The 14,143-nt window shown below is 34.0% G+C and overlaps 1 protein-coding gene across 5 annotated transcripts in view; it reads right to left on the reverse strand.

Annotated features, from left to right (window-relative positions):
• The window catches only part of LOC127856499 (5'-AMP-activated protein kinase subunit gamma-1-like), a 423,354-nt gene that overhangs the window by 248,892 nt on the left and 160,319 nt on the right, over positions 1-14,143 (reverse strand). The window contains exon 1 of one of the 5 annotated variants that reach the window (XM_052392759.1): positions 10,483-10,739. The exons of the other annotated variants lie outside the window; for them this stretch is intronic. Coding sequence (XP_052248719.1) covers positions 10,483-10,683 — 201 coding nt within the window. The 5' untranslated portion in view covers positions 10,684-10,739. Of the gene's footprint in view, positions 1-10,482; positions 10,740-14,143 lie in introns of those variants that run through there. 5 annotated transcript variants of the gene reach the window in all.

Here is a 14,143-nt window from a genome sequence, read left to right on the forward strand (position 1 = left end):
AATTGTTGATGTCGGAACGAAATTAAATGACGTGCATAATGTCCATATTGCCATCTATCCATGTTTCAAGTTACATGAAAAAATATTAAGAACTAAAAGTTATCGCAGGATCCAGAAAACCACCATTTTTAGCAGTATGTCTAGTCTATTTGTTGCCATAGCAACCAGAATTGTTGATGTCGGAACGAAATTAAATGAAATGCATAATGTCCAAATTGCCATCTATCCATGTTTCAAGTAACATGAAAAAATATTAAGAACTAAAAGTTATCGCAGGATCCAGAAAACCACCATTTTCAGCATTATGTCTAGTCTAATTTTGTTGCCATAGCAACCATAATTTTTTACATCGGAATGAAATAAAATGAAGTGCATAATGTCCATATTGCTATCTATCCATGTTTGAAGTTTCATGAAAAAATATTAAGAACTTTAAAAATTTATCGTAGGATCCAGAAAAAAAATATTTTCAGCAGTATTTCTAGTCTATTTGTTGCCATAGCAACCAGAATTTTTGACGTAGGAACAAAATGAAATGACATGCATAATGTCCATATTGCCGTCTATCCATGTTTTAAGTTTCATGAAAAAATATTAAGAACTTTCAAAGTTATCGCAGGATCCAGAAAAGTGTGACGGACAGACGGACGGTTGAGACAAAACCATAAGTCCCCTCCGATGAAACCATTAGGGGACTAATAAGTATTCTTTTACAGACATTTATTTTTTACAAAATTTTATCTGTGGAAGAGCGCCATGAAATGTAAGTGATTTCAGCCAAGTAAAAATTGGGTCGGTAAAAAACAAAGTGTCATAAAATTCTAAATAGTATCATTTTTTATTTATTTTAAACTTAGCTTTTATAAAAACACTATATAAAGCAAAAATACCAAAAAATAGACAGATTTACCGTTTACTTTTTTAAATAAAAATAAAAATGCAACATGCATCATTCGTATTTTCAGCAGTAAATCACCCAATTTAGTCATATCGTTGTTTTAAATTTAAAAATTGAAGGATGTGCATAAAAATTTCAACATATTTAACAATAAACATAGCTTATATCCTATATTAAATCAAATTAAGTTAGAAAAGAAATAAAACGCGTCGCAAAAATTATGCGATGTCGGCAGGATTCGAACCTGCGCAGGAAGATCCCAAAAGATTTCTAGTCCATCCCCTTAACCACTCGGCCACAACAACTTCACATTTTTGCAAGCTCAAATTAGATATCCATAAGTGACCAGGTAAAAAGGCTCGTCGATCTTTGAAGAAATCGCGAAATGGTGATTTTCAGATGATATTTGGATCAAAGTCAATATTTATTGTGAAAATAATGTATTCTAAAGGAATTACGTAAAAATATATCAAAATTCCAAGTCTGAAAAAAATAAAATGCATCTCTCGGAAATAACCGATCATTGAAGATCGGCAATGATCGTATAATAAATCGCTGAAAATCATTAGGGGTGCGCTACCTTAAGTCACTTATGAATATGCAAAGTTTACAATCCCCAAACAAATCAGAAAAGAGGTCACTGCCTTTTTTAGGACAATCCCCTTTCCATATTTTGGTCTAGCTTAAAATTCCTAAATCATTTTATTTCAAATGTGCCAAATCAGTAAGCATGAAAAGCACCACAATTCTATCAAAGAATATATACAATTATCTGCATGAACAACTGAGCTGTAAGGATGGGCTAATTATACCCATTCTATCTTTTCTGGCAATCTTCACAGACTGCAACAAATAGATTTGTTTCATTCTCTACAGAGAATCTAGCCAGGTAAACAACATCATGAAAATATTATTTATAGCCTCTCATAGATAATTAACTGACTACACATGTCAAAAATAGGATGTGATGTCTCATATATAGGGTTCAAACCTTTCCCCAACCTGATTCCAAGAATACAAAGTGCTGTGCGGATTATAAGGTCCTCTCTTCAATTGTTTAGCAAGTGGTTCTTAAACCCATGAAAACTTCAAACAATATTTAGTGATGAGTGTGAACATGGTGTTAATACTTAGCATTTCAACAACACATACTTATGACAGAGGAAAGCTTTTAGTGATCTTTATCACTGTAAATTTCCTGTAAACAAGAGCTGTCACCATAGTATGACATATGCCCCCTATAAACGCTTTGATAGAAATTATGAGCATTTTTCGAAACCTAAACGCAGATTTAAAAACCTAAATGCGGACAGTAAGTTCAAGGTCAAAGGTGTCAAAATTTGTGTGCGTATGGAAAGGCCTTGTCCTTATACACATGCATATCAAATATTAAGGTTATATCTCAAGGGACATTGAAGTTATGAGCATTTTTCGAAACCTAAACGCAGATTTCGAAACCTAAACGCAAAGTGTGACGGACGGACTGACGGACAGACTGACGGACAGTCTGATGGCATAAAAATAAGTGATTGCTTCAAGCTTTTGTAGCAATTTTCACATCCATTTTTAATACCTGTGTGAAAGTGCAAAAGTCATGCCAAAGTCACAGACCTACCAATCAATTACATCTTTTTTTATGTGAATATCCGATGAAAAAATATATGAAATTATTATTTATAGCCTCTTATAGATGATTAACTGACTTCACAAGTAAACAAGAGATGTATTTGTCAGAAACACAATGCCCCCTATTGCGCCACTTTGAAAAAAAACAAAAACATTTTTTTACCTTCGACCTTGAAGGAATCTTGACCTTCCACCACTCAAAATGTGCAGCTTCATGAGAACGCCGCTTTGAAAAAATAAATTGTTTTGACCTTGAAGGATGACCTTGACCTTGAAGGATGACCTTGACCTTGAACTTCCACCACTCAAAATGTGCAGCTTCATGATTACGCCGCTTTGAAAAATAAATAAATTGACCTTTGACCTTGAAGGATCACCTTGACCTTGAAGGATGACCTTGATCTTGAATTTCCACCACTCAAAATGTGCAGCTTCATGAGAATGCCGCTTTGAATTTATTTATTTTTTGACCTTTGACCTTGAAGGATGACCTTGACCTTGAAGGATGACCTTGAACTTCCACCACTCAAAATGTGCAGTTTCATGAGAACGCCACTTTCAATTTATTTTTATACCTTTGATCTTGAAGGATGGCCTTGACCTTGAACTTCCACAACTCAAAATGTGCAACTTCATGAGATAAACATGCATGCCAAATATCAAGTTGCTATCTTCAATATTGAAAAAGTTATGGCCAATGTTAAAGTTTTCGGACGGACAGACGCCATATATTTGACATTTGACCTTGAAGGATGACCTTTACCTTCATTTTTCACCACTCAAAATGTTCAGCTCCATGAGATACACATGCATGCCAAATATCAAGTCGCAATCGTCAATAGTGAAAAAGATATGGCCCATGTTAAAGTCTTTTTTGGACGGATGGACAGACTGTCATACACACATACACACAAACTGACATACACACATACGGACATACTGACTGACGGACAGTTCAACTGCTATATGCCACCCTACCGGGGGCATAAAAAGAATGAGGTGTCTCATATGGGGTTCAAACAATACCACAACAAGATTCCAAGAACAAGGGCTGTTTGTAAAACATGCATGCCCCCCCATATGGGCTGTCAGTTGTAGTGGCAGCCATTGTGTGAATACGTTTTTTGTCACTGTGGCCTAGACCTTTGACCTAGTGACCTGAATACAATAGGGGTCATCTGCCAGTCATGATCAATGTACCTATGAAGTTTCATGATCCTAGGTATTATTATTCTTGAGTTAACATCAGGAAACCATTTTACTGTTTCGAGTCACTGTGACCTTGACCTTTGACCTAGTGACCTGAAAATCAATAGGGTCATCTGCCAGTCATGATCAATGTACCTATGAAGTTTCATGATCCTAGGCGTAAGCATTCTTGAGTTATCATCCAGAAACCATTTTAGATATTGCAAAAGTTTTAACCAACGATACAGTTTGACAAACACAATTAATTAATTACTGTGACCTTGGCCTTTGACCTAGTGACCTAAAAATCAATAGGGGTCTTCTGCCAGTCATGATCAATGTACCTATGAAGTTTTATGATCCTAGGCGTAAGCGTTCTTGAGTTATCATCCGGAAACCATTTTACTGTTTCGAGTCACTGTCACCATGACCTTTGACCTAGTGACCTGAAAATCAAAAGGGGTCATTTGCCAGTCATGATCAATGTACCTGTGAAAGTTCATGATCCTAGGCCAAAGTGTTTTTGAGTTATCATCCAGAAACCACTTTACTGTTTCGAGTCATTGTGCCCATGACCTTTGACTAGCAAGCTTAAAATCAATAGGGGTCATCTGCCAGTCATGATCAATGTACCTATAAAGTTTCATGATCCTAGGCCAAATTGTTCTTGAGTTATCATCCGGAAACCATTTGGTGGAGGGACTGACCAATCAACGGACCGACAAGTGCAAAACAATATACCCACTCTTCTTCGAAGGGGGGCATACAAACTTGAATCTAGTAAGGAAGGTCTTAAATTAAATATAACTTTCTAAGGGACTACACATACGTGAAAATACGTATCAAAGAGGTAAAGGGATAATCAACCCACAAGGGAGAACAATCTGCCAGTACTGTTTCAATGGTTCAAAAGTTATTGTCCACAGCAACATTAATTTGGATGTACAACAAATCATTTATAGGCTAGAAAATACCCTCATCAAATGTTACAAATTGATAATTTGTCCATGGGTTTATGATTTGTCTTCATCAGTCCATAAAGTGTACAGCATACACATTTTTTCATTATACAAGTTCAAGATAATTCCAAAAGCTATTTGAAGAACAGTTCTTCATTGGCTTAAAATTCAAATCCTTAACTATGTTTCTAAAAAAACAAACCAATGTCAGTTTATGAATGAGATAATAACACTCATTATTTCATAAAGTGTTTATCAACAAGAGAAGTATTTGTCAGAAACACAATGCCCCCTATTGCGCTGCTTTGAAGTAAAATTTCAATATATCATTAGCACGTTTAGAAATTATCTCCCTTTTACAGATTATTACTTCCCTTGGATTTTTTTTTTACTTTTGACCTTGAAGGATGACCTTGACCATTCACCACTCAAAATGTGCAGCTTCATGAGATACACATGCATGCCAAATATCAAGTTGATATCTTCAATATTGCAAAAGTTATGGTCAATGTTAAAGTTTTCGGACGGACGGACAGACAGACAGACTGATGGACAGTTCAACTGCTATATGCCACCCTATAGGGGGCATAAAGACATTTAAAGAACTGTTTATGTGTAGAAGTTCATTATAACAATTCCAGAACAAATTAATTATGTTCATGTTCATGAACAACTCCTGGTATGTCTGAAATGCTAATAAAACTCACAGTATTTCACAAGTGTTAATCAAGGACTGTTAATCACACTAAAATGTTTCAGTGTTCATGAAGTCGCTGTGAAAATGATTTGTGAAATAAAGTTTATGAACTACATCAAAAGAACAATTAACAATACTTGATGGCTCACAAAAGCTATGAAATCATGAAATGCATTTCGCTCAGGAGAATATAATACAGCTCATGATCACAGGTTGAAATTTAATGCATGATTGTTGTTATTCAACTTTCAAGATAATATTCTATAGTGTTCATACATTTCATCAATTCACATACTATCTTATACCTTAAATATGTAGTATTATTCTCAAAAAAATGGGTAAATGGAACAGCGCCCAGTATTACAAACAATTACTATTAAGGTTGAAAATGAAAAAGATCAATCTTTCATGATAAGTTCCCACAACATTTAATTTGAAGTTTGCATTTGTTTAAAGTACAGCAAATTAAGTATAATTCATACACACTTAAAACCTTCATCTTCCAGTGTTTAGCTGCATTTACAAATGAATAAAAACCATCAACATTTTTTAAATGGAAGCATTAGCATCAATATTTTTGACAAATATTGCTTAATACAGTACTAATATATATAAAATACAAATATTGGCCACTTGTGTGATTTATTTTCCGTATGATTCTGAAGTGGCATCATTGATCTTTCTGATTTAACCCAGTTTTGCATCACTATCTAACATGATTCACTGCCCCATTTACCATTTGCATGCTGGGAAATTTGTCGTCTGCAAAAATGTTGTCTGCTGAATTTCTAAAATTAAATTTTTTTTCAAAGAATACTATCAGAATAGCAAACAGTTTGGATCCTGATGAGACACCACGTTATGTGGCGTCTTATCTGATTCCAAACTGTTTGCAAAGGCCTTCAAAATTAGGTTCCAGCACTGAAAGATTAAATGATGCAGCGCTTGCATGGTAAGTTATATTAGAAATTAGAAAGGGCAGGGTTTTCTCCATATATTTCTTAAGTAAGATCATTGATTTCTTTGCTTTTACCTACTTTTGCATCAATACTGTACAGTACACTGGGCAATATAAACAGCTTATGCATACACAATAAATTAAAAATTATAATTAGAAAGGACAGGTTTTGTTTCCTTATTATTGCTAAGTTGGGTCATTGATTTCCTTACTCTAACCTAGTTTCACATCAATACTGTACAGTACACTGCCCAGTCTGGGCCATTTATGATACAGCACATGCATAAAGAATAAATTAAAAATTAGCAATTAGAAAGGAAATAGTTTTTCTCCATATATTTCTTAAATAAGATCATTGATTTCTCTACTCTAACCTAATTTCACATTAATGCCATACAGTACACTGGGCCATTAATGACATAGCACATGCATAAAGAATTAATTATATAAAAGCGCTGAAGGCACTGAAGTTGTTCGCTGTTGTCGTCCTTGATTAGCTTGTGCACATTACACAGGCTAATCAGTGTGCACAGGCTAATCTTCTTTGACAGGTATTAAGCCCCGTTTTCCCTGAAAGCAGCCAATATGTAAAGATTTCAATGATAAACACTGTACTGGCCAATGTTGTCTTACAAGCTGCTAAATATACACTCACTGCAGAAGTAGAGCAGACGCTCATAAGCATTTGTCGTCTGCAGAACAGACAGGCAGCGGTAATCGTTCCTAGCATAGTGAGTTGCGGTTCTTAGGGTAGCTAAGGCTTCTAAGCACATACTGATTTGCAAAATATGCTCTGTAAATTTAGTTGGCCGCTATTAACGCGACCAACTAAAAATAGCAATTATAAAGGACAGAGTGTTTTCCTTATTATTTCTTAGAAGTATCATTGATTTCCTTACCGTTGCATCAATACTTAATCGAAGTATGCATAGTAAGGGTAAGAAATTAGCAATTAAAGGGGCCTTTTCACAGATTTTGGCATGTATTGAAGCTTGTCATTAAATGCTTTATATTGATACATTTAAACCTTAGACCTAAAAATCTCAAGTAAAAAAAAACAAGAATAAATTTTAAAAAAGGATAAAAAGTAACCCCAAACTGGGCTCGAACCATTGACCCCTGGAGTCCTGAAGTAAAAAGACTCCCACTTAGACCACTCGACCATCCGTGCAAATGCTATTGGCTGATGTATTTTGTACTTAAATAAGTAATCCGTGTATCCAAACTATAATAACAACAAAAGAACTTTCCAAATTATTCAATCCTTTCACCTTGCAATGCTTGATACTTTTCAGGTTTTCAAATCGTAAAAAGATGCATACAATGGATATTTTAGAGCATAGTAAATGTTCAGTATTACTATTTCCTCACAAATATCATAACTGAAACAAAAATTTGCGAATCCGAAACAACTTTTTTTAATTTTGTCGATTTACCAAAACATGAAAAGGCCCCTTTAAAAAGGAAAGGTTTTTTTCCATATTATTCTTTAGTCCAATCATTGATCTCTATGCTGTAACCTACTTTTGCATCAATACTTTACAGTACAGTTGGCCATTAACCATAGATTGCATGCATGGTTAATCAAATACATAAGGACAGCATCAAAGAGAGAATCTTACATTGTACTAGAAGCTAAGCCTCTTGCAATATTACTCCCCATAGATGAATCTAGTTAGATCATTAGATACTGTAGGTTCAAAGCTCACAGCTTACCATGCATGATTTTACCCTCTAGTTCTACTATCATGTTTTATATTTTTTAGTCAAGTTTTTTTCACATCTTATTTCTTGAGTTTTTTTCACGTCTTATTTCTTAAGGTCTGAATGTGATTTTCACTCACATCAAACGTATACACTAAGTCACATATTACTAGTATTATATATAACAGTTTACTGGTCTATCATTTTGCACAAATAAAGTATGTTTATTTTATTTTTTAATCTCTCAAAGCTCAAAAAAATATCTCACAGGGGCCTAAAACTAATTCTGATGTCAAATTAATCCCGCGACCAAATTACTGTTTGAATTCTCCTGTTTCATGTTTACTCAAACCCCTCATAGCCCCTAAAAAACGTACCAAACTTCATGTCTTGGTTGCTTCCCATATGGGCTATCAATGTACACTGCATTCAAAGGTAAAATCCTTCACCTTCTAGAGGGCTTATACGTTTTTAATTTGTATTAATTTAATGAAGTAAAGTGCAATTTTCCACCAAATGGTGATTTTATATGAGGTGTACAGAAGATTCAAATATTGTATAGGAAAATAAAAGTAAATATAAACAATAATAACTATAATATTAAGATCAAGGAATAGCCCATTTCACTCCGAGTAGGCACGAATATTTATGATTTCAGCCCATAAGATTCGGAACAGGTAACTGGCTGACCAATGAAATGCTGGGGTAAACATGTACGATTAATCTATTAACAGTAGCAATATTTGTACATTCAAGGCGAACATTTTACTGATAAATAGAGAATACAACAAAGAAAATGAGGCACATGTGCCATGTTAAAAGTTGTAAGAATGTGGGCCGCTGGTGGAAACGATGTTAAATTTAATCGACTTCCAATAAAAAATACTAGCACTATGTTTTGAGAAATATTGGTGACTTAAAAAGTAAAATCACATTGTGACGTCACGAAAAAAACCTCCTATACATACTCTGACGTGTCTGTTTGTAAACAGCTCGTATGAAACTTCTCTGATTGAACGAAAGTCCGAATGTATGTTGAAAAAGTAACTAGTAATTATTGTTGTAATATTAATTTGTTGAAGATATTGCGGCAAACTACTGCTAGAAAAGACAATTTTTATGTCAACAAAGGAAACTGCTGAAGCAGACGCCATGCTGATTTAATGTAAACATAATACACCAGAATTTGATTGGTTAGCGTGGTCAGTTGATAACACTTAGAATTCAGAGTTTCTGCGAATATTGCTGATCTCCTGGTGAAATGGGCTATTCATAGCGTGGTGTTTTTTGGTGGAAGGGGTTTGATACAATAGCTAAAGCTGGGACAGTCAAATCTCTATGTTGAGGCATTCTAAAAAAAAAGAATGGCTGCACTAAAATTGTTTGTCAACCTCTATATAAGAACTGGATTTACTATATTCCTGTTTGATAAGCATACATGCGCTTAGATTAAGTCTAAAGAAATATGACATAGTTTCCAAGTAATATTTATACATTATTATTGAAAGCATGATTTATCAATATCAAGGAAATGTACATTGATATAACTCATAATATTTTACATTGAGTAAAATAACTACACAGAACAATTCTTCACTAAAACATTAGAACCCACCCAACACGAATAAGCAAAAATAACACTCGTCTGGATGGTTGAGAAACGCCACCTGTGGATGCAATGTAGCTGAGAATAAGTTAAACCTATGAAAGACTAAGACTATCTAAATGCTCTTAAGTCTGTTTCCTGGGAATAACCAGTACTTGGTGTCTTTTAGGGAGATCTAAAGAACGATCTCCAACAGTGGGAATCAAACCCATTACCTCCCCGTCGCAAGGCAGACACCATCACCTTTAATTTGACTGTGCCTCTAGATAAAAAGAAGTGCCTTCGTCTACCCATCGTGAAAAAGCAAAAACCACACAAGTTAGTTGAGAAGCGGGACCTGTGGACACAATGTCATGGAGCTGACAGTTGTTATTTTTCCACCATTTCGGTAATTGGGCCCGAGCCCTTGTTACTTTGGAAAAACGCGCCATTTTGATTAAAATTGGGAAATAGGTGTATAATTTTTTTGTATATTATATTAACTATGGATCATTACCCATATAAGGCTGCATAGCACAATTCAAATAACCTTTAAAATGCATTTTATTTTCCCACATTTTTTTAACCTTCAATTGGGAAATTTAGACAGTCATTGGGAAAGATATATACTATTCTGTTTGACTTTGGGAATGGGTATAAATAACAGCCCCAAATTTGACCAAAAAACACACACTGACTAAAACCATTAAGTCTTTTAATATCAGTCTTGTTCATGGTGGACAACGCTTAATCAGCTGGACTGCCCCTTACAAAAGTGGCACCTACCGATTGTGCACAAGCAAATACCCAATAGGTTATACTTGAGAAGTGACGCCTGTGGATGCAATGTAATAGTGATTAACATACCTGGGCATTAGGAGCAGGACACGAAGCACGACGCTTGCTCTGTCGCCGGTATTGACTAATACGCGACGCCTCCTCAGGGTCGTCCGGCGTGAATATCTCAACTGGTTCATCGTTATCCGGTATCACCTGCAGAGTGGGTATCGTGCCCACCGACCGCCGCCTTGGGCGCAACTTGTGCAAAGCTGATCCGAGATAATCCATTTTTCGCGATTTTATTTTTATTTATTGAACTGTTGGACCTTTCATAGCTTGTGCAAAATCAATCTGATAAAATCCATTGTGCTTGATTTTCTTATTTAATTATTGGACCTCTCACCAGATTCATATTAAGATTTTAACACCTAAACCACTTATATTCCATTTTTTACAAGATATTACCTCAACACTTTTTGAAAAAAATTATTCCACTGTATTAATTTTTTCCCCACCTATTCCAGCACTTTGTTCACATTCATTTCCATAGCTGTTTCACTATAATATCTGTATTCACAAATTGTTATTCAAAAACAGCATTATTTTTATTAAAACCTTTTAAGATTTATCTCGATCATTTTAACCTCTAACAACTGAAAAAGTAATGTCACATCCACACTTTATCCTTCTAGAGGTCTAAAGTTTCTGCATACTAATGAATAAACGTAGGTAATTTGAAACAATTTTAAACCTATCTAGCTCACTGCCAAACAAGATCAAACCTGAGTTTTCAAGCATGACAGAAAAGATTACCATGTAGGAAGCTGGCATGTTCTAACAACAAAAAAATAAGCAACCAAATAACTACAAAACACCTTTAAATTAGAACTTTCTAATTATATTCTTCTCCAAAACAACAGTCATTGATAACTTGTAACACCGTTCTTATTGTACTTCTAACAAGCTTAAATTGCTTAAAGCACCAATTAATTAATGTCTTATTTTTAAGAATCCACACAAAAGGAAAATTTGCTGTTTATCCACCTTCTATTGACCTCACCTTTAGTTTCAATTTCTTTTAATATTAATAATGGAAACAATTTCTTCTAAGCAATCAGGCACTAGACCCAAGGTGTTTTCAATTGAAAACAGATCCTCAATGTGAGTTTAATATTTATAATAAATAGCATCACCCATTTGAAATTATTCCACGATCACATTGATAGATCACACATTCCTCAGACCTCATTTACTTACATATCCTATATATACTCATATATTCCACCATGAACAACTAATTAATAATTAATTCCACAGCCCGGCAAAAAAACACTTTACAACACCCGTTTTCTGGATAAACCTCCTATTTTATTTAACCAATAACATAACTTTCCTTCAATCCAATTATCTTACCACTGAATTTTCCAAACTTTTCCCAGACCCTCAGAACAAAAGCAATACAAGAGTCACCTGTGAATGTACGGATATTTTTTTGATACCATAAATTTCCTGACATAATGTGCACTATCAATATCCGCTATTACTCGAGGACTCACAATAAATAGCCAGCTTGAGCAACACTGAATTTGAACGTCATAAAAATTCATAAAAAATTAATAACAACAACAACACAAATCAAATACAACTTAATCTTGCATCACCAGTTATTTACAATGCTCTACCCTTTCTAGCCAGATGCAGCTTTGATTCAGAGTTAACTAACAGAGAATAGAGCCTTGGTTTCACCAGGTTATATGATGTACAATATTATGCCAGCTGCTTGTAGATGAGCTATACCGCAATAAGAAGAAACAGGAAAATGTCTATCTGGCATACTGAGTAGCTTTGAACAGATCAGCAATAAAATCATTATTTAATCATCCAAATTGATCATGTGTGACAACAATTAGCAATGTTTAATCATCAGACCCAATAAGTTTTCAGGAAAAGAACTGATAATTACACCTCTGAAAAACTGAGTATCATGTTTACTGGCATCTTTCTTGCATGCAAGATACAGGAACAGTTTATCTCTAAATTTGAAGTCAACAATAACACTAATATTCCAAATAAAAAAAACAACACAAACAAGAAATTTAAAAAAACCTCCAATATGCCAAGGAAAAAAATATGAATCATGCTTTAATCATAGTTTGCATTGAGAAACCGCTTTCCGTGCCACCAACTTTGAACAGTAATAATAATAATATTCTGAAACGATAATGAAATAAATAGATGGAGAACAGCATCTATTGACATCTCAGGGAGGGAAAATATTGATCAGAGAAGTGTACTTATTAATTAAGGTTTTTCTGAGGAACTTTATGTGACCAGAAAACACAATTACAACAGAATTTATAAATGGTACAGAACTAACAAGAGCAAATGAGCATCGTGTCTTGTTGTTTAAATTTGCAATGGATATCATCATGGAGACAATTTGAATAAATCGGTGATTCATTTGTTTTCTTTGAATTTGAGCTTAATATAAGTCATTAAAATATTTGAAATAAATTGGTACCTTATCAATACATCACTTAAGCTCTACATATTTGATTCCAATTCAAATTGTTAAATAAGTATAACACAAAAAAACACCAGTTTAACACAAATCCTCCAATTAAGTCAATGCTGCAAAAGTATACAGTTCGAGCCGTTAAGCCATATAAAATGTGTTTGGGGATATAATTTTAATTAATATATTTTGACATATATGAATTCCCAGCACATGTTATGTTGACGATGTACATTGTGTATGATAAATGTCTTTACAATATTTTAATAGTCCACACACATCTTATCGGCTAATTATTAATTAAATTAAACAAAGCACACCCTTTAATATTCACTATTAGTCCTTATTTTTTTACAAACTTTGCAATTTTTTGTGTCCTGCAAAAACTTCTGAATTATTTTATTTTATGTATTAATTTTACTTCCATTGCATTTTATTATTCTATCACACACTGCAACCAACAGTTGTTTATTAAGTCTGATAGGTGAATTCATGCCTTGTTTACTGTTTGCCTCAAATATTTAAATCATGCTTAACAATTAAACCGGTAATTCATCTGACTGGCACTGACTACAACAGACATTATCCAAATCCATTTAAGATATCCATACCCACATCAATATCTTATGCGAAAAACATAATAGAACCTCTGAAAAACAAGATGCTTATCATTTGTTCAAGGTCAAAAAATTTTAAGTCCTCATTCAAATGATTTCAAGGTTCCATTATAGGTCAACTATGAAGTACCAGTGTAACAAAATGAGATTCTTTCATCTTTTATGATAGTCACAATTTTTAAAGCACCATTGCAAGCCACATCGCAATCAGCAAGCCACACCGCAATCAGACAATTATATTTCAAAAACAATCACTTAAATGCAAAGTAAAATAGGATTAAGAAATATAGAAGCTATAGATACATTATCAACAAAAACCTTGAAAATTGTGTATACAGATTTTAGTTTGTACAGTTTGTTTAAAAAAGGTTTGTTTGGGTGAGAGTGCATATTTGCATTACACTTCTTTATCAACGATTTCTTAATCAATCTTCTTCTATGGCCAAAGCAACCCAGTTGTAAGCTGGGTTTTTTTCTCAACCCAATAAAGCAAAAACAATATTTGAAGAAAGAAATATCATACACATTTTCATATACACTTATACAGAACCTTGTTATTGCAAGTAAATTTGTATTATATTTTCCCATACTTGATGAAGCTAGAAGTGAGGTTGGG

The sequence above is a fragment of the Dreissena polymorpha genome, chromosome 13 (assembly GCF_020536995.1).
Source record: "Dreissena polymorpha isolate Duluth1 chromosome 13, UMN_Dpol_1.0, whole genome shotgun sequence".
Lineage (NCBI taxonomy): Eukaryota > Metazoa > Mollusca > Bivalvia > Myida > Dreissenidae > Dreissena > Dreissena polymorpha.